At 41.4% G+C, this 15,482-nt stretch overlaps 1 protein-coding gene across 4 annotated transcripts in view; it reads right to left on the reverse strand.

The window, feature by feature from the left end:
* Window positions 1–1,924: 1,924 nt before the first annotated feature.
* LOC138959706 (filamin-A-like) overlaps window positions 1,925–15,482 on the reverse strand; it is a 76,672-nt gene continuing 63,114 nt past the window's right edge. For 3 of the 4 annotated variants that reach the window (XM_070331296.1, XM_070331295.1, XM_070331297.1), the window contains 9 exons: window positions 14,449–14,613; window positions 13,744–13,845; window positions 12,909–13,046; window positions 11,702–11,832; window positions 10,528–10,816; window positions 9,943–10,158; window positions 8,380–8,403; window positions 4,371–4,565; window positions 1,925–3,605 (listed from right to left, as the gene is read on the reverse strand). In XM_070331296.1, the coding sequence (XP_070187397.1) occupies window positions 3,418–3,605; window positions 4,371–4,565; window positions 8,380–8,403; window positions 9,943–10,158; window positions 10,528–10,816; window positions 11,702–11,832; window positions 12,909–13,046; window positions 13,744–13,845; window positions 14,449–14,613 (1,448 nt within the window). In that variant the 3' untranslated portion in view covers window positions 1,925–3,417. The remainder of the gene's footprint in view (window positions 3,606–4,370; window positions 4,566–8,379; window positions 8,404–9,942; window positions 10,159–10,527; window positions 10,817–11,701; window positions 11,833–12,908; window positions 13,047–13,743; window positions 13,846–14,448; window positions 14,614–15,482) is intronic. The other variant, XM_070331298.1, reaches the window with a different exon arrangement.

Genomic DNA, 15,482 nt, shown 5'->3' on the forward strand with positions numbered 1-15,482 from the left:
TTTGGAATCAGAAAATGATGAAGAATAAGATAAACGTAGTTTTGGATCGTTTTATAAAAAAATAATTTTAATTACAATTTTCAGATTTTTAATGACCAAAGTCATAAATTAATTTTTAAGCCACCAAGCTGAAATGCAATACCGAAGTCCGGCCTTCGTCGAAGATTGCTTTACAAAAATGTCAATCAATTTGATTAAAAAATGAGGGTGTGACAGTGCCGCCTCAACTTTTACAGAAAGCCGGATATGACGTCATCAAAGACATTTATCGAAAAAATGAGAAAAAAACACGTCTGGGGATATCATACCCAGAAACTCTCATGTCAAATTTCATAAAGATCGGTCCAGTAGTTTACTCTGAATCGCTCTACACACACACACGCACAGACAGACAGACACACACACACACACACACACACACACACACACACACACACACACACACACACACACACACACACACATACACCACGACCCTCGTCTCGATTCCCCCTCTATGTTAAAACATTTAGTCAAAACTTGACTAAATGTAAAAAGAAAACAAGTCTGCTTTGTCCTAATTCATTAACATTTTCATAACTGGACAATGCTGTAAATGAAGACTCTAAAACTGAATTCATCAAGTTGCAACTGTCTTTATAATGTGACTGCAGAGACTGAGGTGTTACGTTGAGAGCAATTAATGTTTTTACTTAGTACATTATATTCAAATATAATGCTAATGTTTTAGTGTTTCGTGTGTCTTTATATGTTTCATGCACCACCACTGCTATTTCTCCAAGTGAGATAATACGTTTAATTTGATTTGATTTGATTTGATTTGATTGATATACACCTACAGTACGCGGAAAACATTAGAAAAACCACAAGAAAACAATAACAAAAGAATACATGTAAAATAAAACAATAATTGAATTAAAAAATTCAGTCCAAGTAGAAGTTATGGACTGAAGTTACTACTGGAGAACATTTTACTCAACTAATCTTACTCGGAGTTAACTTGATGTACAACAATTAAAAACCTACTGCCACCACAAAAATCACGTACTCCACAGATTAGATACTCGGATTATGCTGTTGTTTATGTTTGTTTGTTTGCTTGTTTGCTTGTTTTGTTCATTGTTGCGGTTGGACTGATGTACTTGGAACGATGCGTTCGTCTGCACTGACTGTTACACTGAGTCACGGTTTTCCCGACCCATTCAGTTCATGACTATGCGGATCTAAGGGGGAGGGGGAGGGGGGGGAGGGGGGGGGGGGGGGAGGGGGGGGGGAGGTTGCATAACGTTCTCACAGATAGCTTAACTATGACTTTATTCATCATGTCCATGTGTTTTCAAAAAAAGTACCCAGTGATGTCGGAATATGTCGGGATCGGGCGTGGGTCAAGGAATTAACACAAATACATTTTACTGCTAAAATTAGACTGTTAATTAAGACAACGGTGCAAAACAAAGCTGTACAATAAAAGGATGAATACCATGTTGAACCGGATTTTATTTGCAAAATGTCATTAATAAGTGCATGCCCTATTTGAGTAGAACAAAACACACGTACACTGAAACGTCGAGGGAAAGAATCAGCAAAATCGCAGTCTTTTTCCTATTAATTACTGAGTTTTCCCCCTTGGATTGTCAGTCATGAATCTAAGTTTTGAAGCATCATCAAACCTTCCCCCTAATTCTTTCTCTTTGATTGTAGGTAATAATCTGCTATCTTATTAATTACTTGCTCGCCCGCACACACACACACACACACACACACACACACACACACACACACACACACACACACACACACACACACACACACACACACACACACACACACAAGAGAGGTGGAAAAAAAGAAAGGGAAAACAGACACAGAAAATAAGGCTTCAGTGGAGCAGTTCAGAGATAAGCACAATGAAAAGAACACGGGATGAAATGGACTAAATATATATTTATTGAAACAACTCAATAATTTGCATGCAATTCTCACACGCACACAAAGATACACTGGTCAAAATAATGTAGAAAAAAACTATGGAGAACAATTTTCGGAATACCTAAATAACAAGAGTCGGGTACTAAGTTTGCCATAAATGGGTTACTGACTCAGCAGGATGTAAGCTACGTCTGCACGAACAGCTAGTCTAAAATAATATTCCTCTTGGCTTGTAATAGCAAAACATTACTCTGGCTTAGGGTTGATGTCAACACAAATATTAACGTCAGTTGTCTTTTGCTCGAACCTCAAATAAGAGAGATACAAATGCTTAACTTTTGGCCAGCAGCTGCACTCTCAGCGAACGAGCTTTATGTTTTCAAAGAAACCATGTACAGTACAGATATGTAGACTCAGTCATGCTGTGCATTTAAGCAAAAAGACATTCAAATATAATCGAGTAGCACAAGAACACGCATAGTCCATTTTTTGTTCAAGAAAAGAGAAGCATAGGAAAAAAAGGTAAGAAGAATCGCATGCAAACCCTGAACTCGAATATGGGTGTAAACTCTCACTTCCGCTTCGAGACATACTGAAGCTGCATGATGATTGTACGGCAAGAAGTTGAAGCCAGTCTGTATTATACTGCCCCAAAATCGAAGACACACTTGACCAGAAAAAAAGACCAAAAAGGGTTCTATTCCAATCTACATTCAAAGCACACTTCATGCAAAAATAATGAAAGTGTACACCTCTTTTGCCTGTCAAGTTACAGCCTGGTCGAACAAATTAACTGGCCATCACTGCAGAAATGTGCAGGTTGACCAATGTTGTTTTTCGGCCAAAAAATCAACTTAAGCGAATACAAACCATGAAAGATAATTTTCTGGACAAAATGATGACTTGGAAGTAATTATGACAAAATGCAGGATTTGCCGAAAAAAAAGGTGGAAGGAAGACAACCAAAGCATCCGAAATATTGAAGAATAAAATATGTTCAGTAAAAAAAACATCAAGTCCGCAAAACGAGTGCTATCACATTGACAAGCAGGTGTAACAATATCCGTCAGACTTACGAACTACCATTGAATAATGTGTAATACACAAAAACACTGATATGACACACTTGGGGGAAAATTATCTCAGTCTACAGCCTGAAGAATAAGTCACAATTACAGAGGGAAATGATTATAGCACAACCATATCAAAATAGACGTAAATGGAATTGTACGGGATCTCAAACTGATGACACTGATGTATACACATTTTCGGCAGTCAATAACAACCTAGAATATTCATCTGGTGGGGAATCAAAGAAGGGGGAACTGTACATGTAGTTTCCAACTGAAAAAAACAAAACAAAGAGAAATAATTGTAGTCACTCTGTCGCCTTGAAGGAAGGGGAGTCACTCCTTTCGCTCGGAAGACTGACAATCCGCGACAAGACCCGGATGACTGGAAATGACGTAAGAGATGAGCACGCGCAGCTCACGTGCTGAGGACGAAGGGAGAGCCGGGGATGTCGTCATCACCCCACTTGACGTGCAGCACGTGGTCGCCAATCTCGGTGACTTTGTAGCTGATGGCGTAGTTGGTGTTGGTCGTCTTCTTGACACTCAGCTCCGCCTCTGGATGCCCGCTCGGTGCGATCATGCCGACCATCAGGAGGGCCTCGCCTGTACACATTCAGGGACAGAGATACTGAGTTAAAAGAATAATATCGAAGAAAAGGGCCCTCAGATCGCTTCCAGGGCTATACGTAAAATACGATTCTGCGTAACAAATATTGCTACAGCGCAGGAGGACTGCCTTCACTTTGGCAGCTTAGTTACATTTCGTAAAAAAGACAAAGAAGGGGCATTCATAGTGATAATTGGATTAGGTTACTTCCCTTGATGCAAGATGGCGTTTGAATACGTGTGCCTGTTACTACACCAATCCTATCTCAACTCAGAGTCATCTGCTTTGTTAATTATTGCCTGTGCTATATGAATGCACCATGAACCCGGTAAATACCACAACCTTCATCAATCCACTTTCCACCACACTCACCAATCCCATCTCTATTCTAAATGCCCTTGCAATATGAAAACCCCATGAACTCCACATCTCCACCAATTCCATTTCCACTTATTGTTCAACGTCCCTGGCGTCCAGATAAAAGGTCTGCAGGCGGTTAGGTCAGCCCCGGGCCCCAAAACCTACCACCCCTACCCCAAATCAATCCTACTCTTACTCCTCCTCTCCTTCCTGCCCAATGAGTCAAACTTTCCCAGGGGACATTATACGCCAGTCATTTGTGAGGGATGTTTTTAAACACGCGGACAAGGAGCACACTAATAAAGTTTGCCGCACTATAATTAGGAGTATTCGCTCTTTCACAACCTTTACAAACATGTACATAGTTATTTTTGGAGTTGGTCTACTCCACCCGCACTCACCAGCTTCCTTGGTGTCAATATTAAAGGTCTGCAGGCGGTTGGTGAAGGCCTTCTTCAGGCCCTGGCCCTTTGCCACCACCTTGGAGGCATCGCCACGGAACTTGCGGATCTTGCCCCCAAGGCCCGCCTTCTTCTCCACTGTCTCAATCATCATTGTCGACTGTTCCATGATGGGGGACGACTTGCGACCGGCTCCTGCAAATAATGAAGTTTGAAGGTTTGAATTTTAAGAATGTATTTTTGAGTTATTTATTTATGTATTTATTTATGTATTATTATCTATTTATTCATGATTGTATTTATTATTCATTTATTTATATATTTACTTATTTCTTTATCTGTGTAAGTAATTATTCATCTATCCATTTATTTATTTATTTATTTATTTGTTCAGTTGTTTATCATTCTTTATTGGTTGGGATGGTTTCAATAGTTTCAGAATTCAGAATTCTGTGACTAAGTTGAGACACGGTCCGTAGAACTGCGCATACTTGAAGGTGTACAGGTGCAAAGAACACACACTCACGCTTGCACACACATACACACACACACACACACACACATACACACACATACACACATACACACACACACACACACACACACACACACACACACACACACACACACACACACACACACACACTCACTACTTTCCCTTTGAAATCCTGTGGGCGACGAAGATTCCGAAATTTTCAAGCCAATTATTCTTCCCTTCTTGTGGTGCCAAATGTTCATTATGTGGTTTTCCCCTCAGTATATGCCAAAGCTGGTAGCCATGCAAGTGTATGGAATGCCTAAACTGACGATGATGTTGTGCACTTGATCAAGACTTTCCAGAAACAACATCTAAAGCAAGATATTCGACCAGTGCTACAGACTTTTACACATATGGCTTCAGATCAAAAACACACTTTCTTTGGCTTCTGTAAAAACTCCAGGTGTGTTGCAACTAGTGCTTTTGTTATAGTGACATAGTTACTTCCATTGTATACATGTCACTTAAACTGTTTTGTGTGAAACCATTCACAAAATAAAATGCTGTCTTGCGAAGTACGAACAGAATGTGAAAGTGCATTTAAGTTTCCATTCAAAACATAACGAAGAAATATTGTGCTAATAACCAAAGTGACATGGCATCGTAATTCAATACTTGTGGTGCCAGACAACAACAAAAACCACGCGAATGTGCATGTGTGGTAAAAGTGCCAGTATATAAAAATTATTTCCATGTCAACATGCCCACAACATAAGATTATAAAACAAATACGACATACTCACCTTTACACATTAGTAAGCATTTTTCACTGATGTGTTAACAACACATGCTTAAAATATACTGTCGGATAACGGCTTATATGACAACGTAGAGATGCATTCAATTAAAGTGTCTGTCTTTGACAGGCTGATCGTTTTGACTGCAAATGTAATGTTACAACAAAGCTGGCATTGTGAAACCAGGGAGTATGATATGTATGTTTACAATTATGTAAGTTAGTATTGACGACAGAATACTCTAACTTTGATTCCGTTGAAAAACTAAAATAATTCTGTACTCACCGATACAAGGACAGCACAATAATACGAATTTTCGCTTATAAAAGCTTCATCAGGTAGCAAAAACAAAGGACCACAAAAAGCAAAAGCAACACTGACTTTTGTTTGTGTTACCTGATGAAGCTTTAATAAGCGAAAATTCGTATAATTGTGCTGTCCTTGTATCGGTGAGTACAGATTTCTTTTGTTTTTCAACTTTGTTCATCTCACCACAGTCACTTTGTTATTTAGATTTTGATTCCGTTGTTTAAATTACTGCTTCAGGTTAACGCAAGTCAGAGATGGATGCAGAATGCATGTATGACAGTTAACACTTATTACTGAGAGATAAATTACAAAATGCATCAATTTGGACATATTTTCAATAGTTAGTTCATTTCTTGAGGACTGTAATGGCATTTTTGTGGTGTTATATAGGTATTGTGTTGAAAAAGAGGATTGAAATCAAAATCAATACTATTTAACATAAATGGTTCAACAAAAGTTTGGCAGCAAACACGGACAAGTGCCATTTAAAGTATATAGTAAAGAAATGATTACACGGGGTGCAGTCGAAAGCATACTAGGGCGCTGCTTTGTTAAAGCAGACTGGGATACATCATATTGCAGAAAATGTTTAAAGTCAACTTACCCTCTGCACAGAACAGATCAAAAGAAAAAGCATGTGTTATATCAGCGTGTTATGCTCAGTTTACATTTACGTTCAACGGACCAGTAGGTATTTCCAAAGTAACACAACATTGCTGGTCCGACTTAGACGCCACACATTTTGACGAACGTTTGTTAACAGATGTTTACAACACAAATAGCAATTAACACGTACAGTGCATTGCTTAAATAGTATATGTTGCACAACAACAAAACAAAATGATATATATATATTATTATTTATGTTCAATGATACATATGTTCTCCTAAAAAGATTATAACGACGTTTCTGCGGGTAAACAGACATCGGGCGAAAAACAAGTTAAAATATGTCAAACTTAACTGTAATGGTTGAAACGAACTTCACGATACATCTGTTAGACTGTATGAAGAAATACTCAAAATTACGCTAACCTTAAACACTTAAAGTGCCTAGAAACTGCAGGTGACACAACAATTGTGCCTACATTATTTAGATTATCTCTCATTAAACAGTAAGTTATCTTTGCTTTCTGTTAAAGACGCACTTTATGAAGTAAGCTGTTAATCTGAACAATGGGTTGACTTCGATCGGGCTGTTTTGAATTGGGCAGGAATTGGCCCAAGAGAATAGAGTAAGAGGCAGAAAGCTATTGAGGAAATCAGGAGTAGTAGGACTCTTTGGCAAATAAAACAACCCGACTCAAGCCTGAGGACGAAATGCAGAAAAAGTTTGGGTGGAAACAGCGCGCGCGCAAATGTTTTCTTATTGTGTCTAGAATTATGCAGGTCAGGTTGTTTTAAAAGCAGAAGATGAAAGGTAGGGCGAACAAACTCATCTCGGGGGGAGGGGGGGGGGGGGGGGTTGGGAGTACAGTTGGGGATGGACGGGATGACTGGGTGCTAAGGATTTCAAATGGAGGACGCTGAAACTATAATAGTTAAAAAAAAAATCTGTCAGGGAACACTAATGTTTTATTCTCGGTGGTTTCGAGAAAGAAGGGAAAAAAAAAGGTAAACCTCAGTCTGTATTCAAAACAGAAACAAAGTCAACAACGACTGGTAGAAATAACCTAAAATGTCAGTTGAAGTCGAGAAAATAGGTGCGCTCTGAGTGTACAAATACTGTTTATTTATTGCACATATTTATATTCAAATATAATATTAATTAATGTTGTAGTCCTTCGTTTGTCTGTATGTTATATGTACCACCACTGCAATTTATCCATGTGAGATATTAAAGTTAATTTGATTTGATTTGATTGAGGACGTATGGAAGAAGGAGAAAAACAAACGTGTAAATGAGGTACGGTGTAGAGGATATACGGGACGGGATGGGGTCGGGGAGACGGCAAGGATGGAATTACCGACAGGGCAACAAAGTGCACGAAACCCCAGTGGGAATAAAATACAAATACAGTCGGAGTAGGTCGTCTAAAAATGGAAACTGAACTCGGAAACTTGGATAAATCTTGGGTTCTAGGAGTTAGGTTTGTACATTTTAAGTAAGCTTGGCATAGGGAAAAGGGGTTTTGTAAGGAAGACAGTCACCAGACACCGGTTGTCGTTGTTTTATGAATAAAAACAATATCAATTTAAATTATGATTATAATAAAGATGATTATTATGATAATAAAAACATCATAATAAAATACATTATTAATAATGATATTAACTTCAGTTGCAACTTTACAACAGTTATTGTACAACATTTAGTGAGCAGCAGTTAACTTGCTGTGAACTTATGTGATCAGACTGTTATTAACCGGTGCTGAGTGCCTGTGAATCGGGAAAGATGAATACTCATAAATGACGATTCTGTTACCTTTCGAATAGCAGCCTGTTTCATCTGCGGATCACAACAATTTCGAATACTCTTTCACACGAACAAATCAAAATCAAAGCAAAGTAACATTTTACACAAACATCTTTGAAGACAAACACAAACAATGCAAAGAACACTGAACGGGAACATCAGAGAAAAAGAAAGATACATCGATAGATAGATAGGTAGATAGAACAAGAACAAAAATGGAAACAAATCTTTGATTGTCTAAGGCCAGAGTCCTTTAAAAGAGTGGTTAAAATAACAGCAATAGGTAGATAGATATATTGATAGAGAGTACATGTAGACATCTCTTAACTATGCATTAAAAACATAATGCAGTAACACAATAACCTCATATGCTGACACAATGAAATTATGCAACAGACAAAATTATGCACAACGCAGACTTGAAAGTAATGCGAGTGGTTTCTGGAGCGAGCGAGAAACAGAGAGAGAGAGAGAGAGAGGGAGAGAGAGAGAGAGAGAGAGAGAGAGAGAGAGAGAGAGAGAGAGAGAGAGAGAGAGAGAGAGAAAGAGAGAGAGAGAGAGAGAGAGAGAGAGAGAGAGAGAGAGAGAGAGAGAGAGAGAGAGAGAGAGAGGTATACATAAAACGAAACACACACGTTCTCTTCCTCCGGATCGTGTATCCAGAATAAGCATGTAACTGACGTGACGCTTTAGACGAAGACGAGACAATCCAGATCGAGACAAGAAAGCCAGGAAACTATTTTCTACTTAAGATGCAAGAAACACGCGTGCAAGCACATCAAACGTGTATGTTTACAGCAAATGCGTTGCAGTTAAAACCAGCGTATGCAAACTAATAACATCAAAGGTATGCGCTTGTTGCAAGAAAGGCCACTAGCCTGATGTGTTCTACTCCGTGTAACACGCCAGTGCGCACCCGCGAACACACACACACACACACACACACACACACTCACACACACACACACACACACAAACACTCTCCACTCTCTCTCTCTCTTACTCTCTCTCTCTCTCTCTCTCTCTCTCTCTCTCTCTCTCTCTCTCTCTCTCTCTCTCTCTCTCTCTCTCTCTCTCTCTCTCCTCCTTCCCTTATTCTCTCTCATTACTTGTGATATATACGCGCGCAAGCATGAAGTTATGCAAGCCTTTCACCATCGCACAAACATTTGCATCTGCAAATTGTATCTAGACTTCTCACTACGCCTAGCTTATCGAATACTAACTTTACATCAATACATTTAAGCGAATGAAAGTCGCTTGTCCTTTCATTAATGTTCCTAGGTGTGTGATGGGCAGGAGCGTGCTTCCGCATAGCTTTCACGTTTTTCAGCTGTCTTTATCAGTTGCAGCGCTTGATAGGCCAAGAACAAAATAAATATATTACCCTTCCACACACACACACACAAAAAGACTTAACAAGGACATTAACTCTTCTCTGACATTCCGGGGACACAGCTCGCACGATTTCTGGACAATTAAAAGCAACAAGCGTTGTAAATGAAAAAACAACTTCAATCAAACAAATTAAATGTTTGGGCCTAATCTTCTTGTCTCTACAAACTGACTCACCGGAGACATTGCTCTTGTAGGGCGACCCGGCGATGGGGATGTTGCCGTACTTGACGGTGATGAGGTAGTCCCCAGGGCAGAAGGGGTTGAAGGTGAACTCGTAACCGTCGTCCAACTCCTTGCAGGACAGGGCCACCTTGGAGGGACCATCGACGGTCACAGCCAGCAGGCCAGACCCTGCGCCGGCCGTGTGAACAACGAACTTGTTCTTCACGCCTGGCAAAGGACAGAGAAGAACAAGTGTTTAAATGCGCTGTAACTATCATTATTTAGAATATCAGAAACGGAAACACATATCAACAACCTATCAAACCATTTTTTTTAGACTGACTCTCCCCCAACCGACACCCAACTTGGCCATCCTCTCAAACGAGCTCATTCCGGCCTGGGACCACGTCATATCGACTATACCTTGTATCGCCCTCGTGAAGGTTCTACAGAGTGTTTCATAGCCTCTGTAAATTTACTTCCATTTTAAGACTCCCTCCTATTTAGGACCCTATTTTCTCAGAGTTATGGAGGCCTTGATAGGTGGGGGCGGGGTGGGGGGGGGGTGTCCACTGTATCTCTCTGTCCAAGACTCACCACATTTGGCGTGCTCCAGACCCTCTCCTGAAGCGCTGACCATGGCCGGATCAGCAGCACACGACCCCACCATGAGGGCGAACGGCGAGTCGGGGATGTGGGAATCGTTGAGCTTGACGTCCACATAGTGCACGCCGTTCTCCTTGGGGATGTAGCGCACGCCGAACATGCCTGAGTCCATCTCCTGGACGAAGCAGTCCTCGTGGCCTCCGGAAGGGGTGCGTACAGACGCGTGCAGCTTGCCCGTGGCTCCGTTGAAGTTAACGGTGAAAGTGTTGGGCTTGTCGACCTGAGAAAAAAGTAAACTTTCTTTTTCACCTGTACCGTTTGTATACTGTTATACGGTTGGACCTGACTATAACGACCACCCAAGGTACCGATTAAAATTGGTCGTTATAGAAAGGCGGTCTATATTGAAAGGTGAATTATATTGAAGAAAAAATCGTCTGGGGTTCTGGACGTTGTGGGCATGCAGGTGGTCAATTTCGAGAGGTGGTCGCAAGGGCACGTTCGGCTGTTTATAAGTACGACAACATATGTTTTGGTTATGCTGAACGCAGGATTTTGTTTTTCATATAACCTTACTTGTACTAAGATAGTTTCTGTACAAATTGACCAACACAAGTGCTTGCATGAGTGCAAAAATAGCGTTGCTTGATTCATCCCTTATTTCTCTCGTTTTGTTTATCATAAGCTGCTCATTTCCTCACGTTTCGGACTGACCCTCAGAGCACAGATAAAATCACAACATTCTTATTAATTACTTGGTAAAATATTTTGCCGAAGCCTGTTATAAAAAAAATAAGCCCCAAACTTGGCTCCCGTTTTCAAATTGCAGTGCCTTTGCGTCACTACTGTTGCATCACACATGAAAGTTCATATACATGTCTGAGGCAGTCGATCCTATGCTGAGATTTGCGGCTGCTTAGCCCAAATGTTCATGAATGAAAATGAACTTTTGTTCTGCTGTCGAATGAACTCTTGTTCTTCTGATGTCACAACAATGACGTCACACCCATCGGTGGGGTTACGTTGCTTTGGAGAGTTGCACACATCTAGAAGGAAAAACATTTTCAGAATAAAAACCTCATCACACCAATATCATAAAGATGGAAGATCGTTCAGGTTTCAGTTTCCTTAATTGCTTATGTCACATGAATGACGTCACACTGACCTGCAGGTTCCTGTCCCTGAGGGCAGACACGGTGACCAGTCGGGCCGTGCCGCTGTCCGGGGCGATGTTGACCATGAATGGAGAGCCGGGGATGTGCTTGTCGTCAAACTTGATGTGAAGACCGTGCATGCCTGTATAAATGTACATCATGAGATGTATATAATACCTGAACGTTTTAAATAACATTCACTGGGAACTTTGAACATTAAACAAAATTGGTCTACCTGCACAAAGGAATAATTATGTGTTGCGCGCTTTGATTTCTTTTAGTTTGACTGATTCCTTGTGTAACTGCTGTTTGTCCGTGTCTTTTTTGTGTGTATTTGACTTTTTTGTGTTTGTTATGTACCCGTAAGCTTGTCTTGTTTTTCTTTCTTTTTTTGTGCTCTATTTTATGCTGAAAGAAAACGAACGGATCAACACATCATATGTGACCCTCCACCACGAAATGAGTCGCATGTCACCTTTGCATGATTTTCATATTTTTAATTTTTTCTAAAGAGTTTTTTATGCTCTATCAAGTGGTGAAAACCGTTTTAGAAAAGAGCGAAAACTGTTTGAGTTATAAGCCTGTGACTAAGGTGACCCTCACACTGTTACCACACACTCCCCGGACTTATATTAAGCCTAGCGCAGAACCGCGCGAGGTGACATGCGACTCATTTCGTGGTGGAGGGTCACATATGTCTATCTGCTTTCCAAAAAACTCATCTTAAAGAATCCTTCTGCAAATCTTTGGTACAGAAGCTAAAACCGCTGTGCATATGATTTTCCGTGACCCATTCCGACCTTTCTCGTTGTTTTCACCCAATTTCAGGGAACTGCATGCTGACTGTGACTGGGCTTGTCATGCAACATATACTTTATCTTCTGACTCAAACTATTTTTGTTGTTGACCTCAGTTGCATGCAGGATGCTTCAACCCTTAGTTGTTGTTTTTTTTGCCTTTCTTTTGTTTTTCTTTTCTTTTTATCATCATTTGTTGTGTGTGTGTGTGTGTGGGGGGTGCGGGTAGCATCCTTCTTCATTGGACTTTTTTGTGTTGACAATCATATCGAATAAACAATATAATTCAATCAATATTTCTTAAACTCAATTCAAAATTCAAACACGCAGATTATATCTATTGGTGTACCATACCGATAACTCAAACTATTGTCACAGCAGCTCCCGGCTATAAGCGTACGGTGTGAGGCAAAGCATGTACCTGGCTTCTTGACCTTGTACTTGGCCCCCAGGAAGCCGTTGGGACGGTTCTCCAGGGTGATCTCGGCCTTAGTGGGTCCCTCCACGCCAAAGGACAGAAGTCCGGGGCCAGCCTCACGAGTGTAGATGTTGGCCACATCTAGTAAGAGAAAAGAACAATTTAAACTCTGTCATTAATTGGGCGAAGTCCACTTCGCGTAGTCCACCTTATGAAGCTCGTTTTGCACAAAGCTTCAACACAGAATTTCCGTTACAAAGACTTCGCGAAGAACATGAACAGACAAAGGTGGTGAGAAAGAGACAGAGACAGAAAAACAGAAAGACAGACAGACAGACAGACGGGAGAAACAGGCAGAAAGCGCCAAACACACACACACACACACGCACACACACACACACACACACACACACACACGCGCACACACACACACACACACACACACACACACACACACACACACACATACACACATACACATTCAACCACACACACACACACACACACACACGCACACACACACACACACACACACACACACACACACACACACCCACACCCACGCACACACACACACACATACACACATACACATTCAACCACACACACACACACACACACACGCACACGCACACGCACACACACACGGCACACACACACACACACACACACACACACACACACACACACACACACACACAGAACAAAAGACAGAGACAGAACAAAAGACAGAGACAGAACAAAAGACAGAGACAGAACAAAAGACAGAGACAGAACAAAAGACAGAGACAGAACAAAAGACAGAGACAGAACAAAAGACACATAAGCAGGCACTTACTCCAGCTGCCCACTTCTCCCTTCTCCAGACCAGGTCCGCCAACCTGAACCTTGTGAGATCCTCCCATATTGAGCTGGCCCACAGAATACTGGAATGGACTGCCTGTTGGTGACACAGAAAACACCCATTCATTGTGTGAGGTGAAGAAAAGACTGTCTAAAAGTTGTGGGAATTTGTACAAAATAAATTTCCGCATAACAACTGCAAAGCGCACGATAGAACGAAAAACCCCACCCAGCAATAATGGTAAAGCACCGGAACATTTTAATTTAACAAAACGAGACGTTCCCGAGTTCATCGACCTAATGCTCACATCAGGTTTAAAATCGGTTCAAAAACAAGTAGCGTGAAGCGATATTAAAACCTTTAGTCAATCTGTATGCCTGAAACTAAAAGATCAACGGTGAAGATCCGGGATCAGTCATCAACAATATTAGTGAGGCTTGGCTAGCCGAAACTCGAAGACCGAGACGGTGGTCTTCGCGAGGCATGCAAACATACAACCGATGATGACTGATCCCGGGTTTTCGGCGTTGATCTTTTACTATCAGGACAACAGTTTGACAAACTGTTGTTTGACTCTTATTGTGTTCTCTTTGTTGTTTTGTTCTTTGTCCCGTTCTTGTTGCAATCAAACCACATGAATTTAATTTCAGCTAATAACGGAGATTGTTTCATAGACATTTTCATCCAACAACGGCTCACCCGAGATGTGCATTCCTTTGTGTTTAACGGACAAGGTGTGAACTCCGTTGACTTTGGGCGTGAACATGATCTTGTAGTGGAAGTCCTCCAGGTCCATGACGTCACACAGCTCAGTACATCCATCAGGGTCCGTCACGGACGCCTCCATGTCGAAGGGGTTGGTGCCTGCGCGTGCAACACAAAGACATATATTTACAAGCAATGCTCTGAGAATAAAGACAGATGCACTGTTGTTCAGTTTTATTGAATCATTGCAAGTGCAAAAGACGAAAGGTCTTTGGGGTGAAAGTCGCTTTATGCTTCTTATTCTCTCACGTTCTAGGAGATTGCTTCGGCTAGAGTCTCATTTACATGTCTTGTAGTAGATGTCTAAATTTACAGCGCTTAATTCCCATTGCTGGCACGGTTGGCCTATTGGTAAGGCGTTCGCCCCGTGATCGGGAGGTCGTGGGTTCGAACCCCGGCCGGGTCATACCTAAGACTTTAAAATTGGCAATCTAGTGGCTGCTCCGCCTGGCGTCTGGCATTATGGGGTTAGTGCTAGGGGTTGGTCCGGTGTCAGAATAATGTGACTGGGTGAGACATGAAGCCTGTGCTGCGACTTCTGTCTTGTGTGTGGCGCACGTTAAATGTCAAAGCAGCACCGCCCTGATATGGCTCTTCGTGGTCGGCTGGGCGTTAAGCAAACAAACAAACAAAAAATTCCCATTGCGTATTATATCATCAAGAGTTCGAATTTATTTTGCGTAGTCTACTTTTCTACAATTCCAAACTTGTATCGCCAGGTGCGGTGGGGGGGGGGGGGGGGGGGAGGGGGGGGGGGGGGAGGGGGGGAGGGGAGAGGGGGAGGGGGGGCATTTCCATTGCGCGTGACCAGTGCAAACGAGAAGGAATCTTGCAGAATGAACTCACATAGCTTGTTGGAGGACGTAATGTCTTTCGCTTTATTATCTTTGACATACACGCACACAATCAAACTAATAGCCCACTGTAGGTAGAGCTCCGTCGCGATATAACCTTCAGTTCGTGGTTGA

The sequence above is a fragment of the Littorina saxatilis genome, linkage group LG2 (assembly GCF_037325665.1).
Source record: "Littorina saxatilis isolate snail1 linkage group LG2, US_GU_Lsax_2.0, whole genome shotgun sequence".
Taxonomy (NCBI): Eukaryota; Metazoa; Mollusca; class Gastropoda; order Littorinimorpha; family Littorinidae; genus Littorina; species Littorina saxatilis.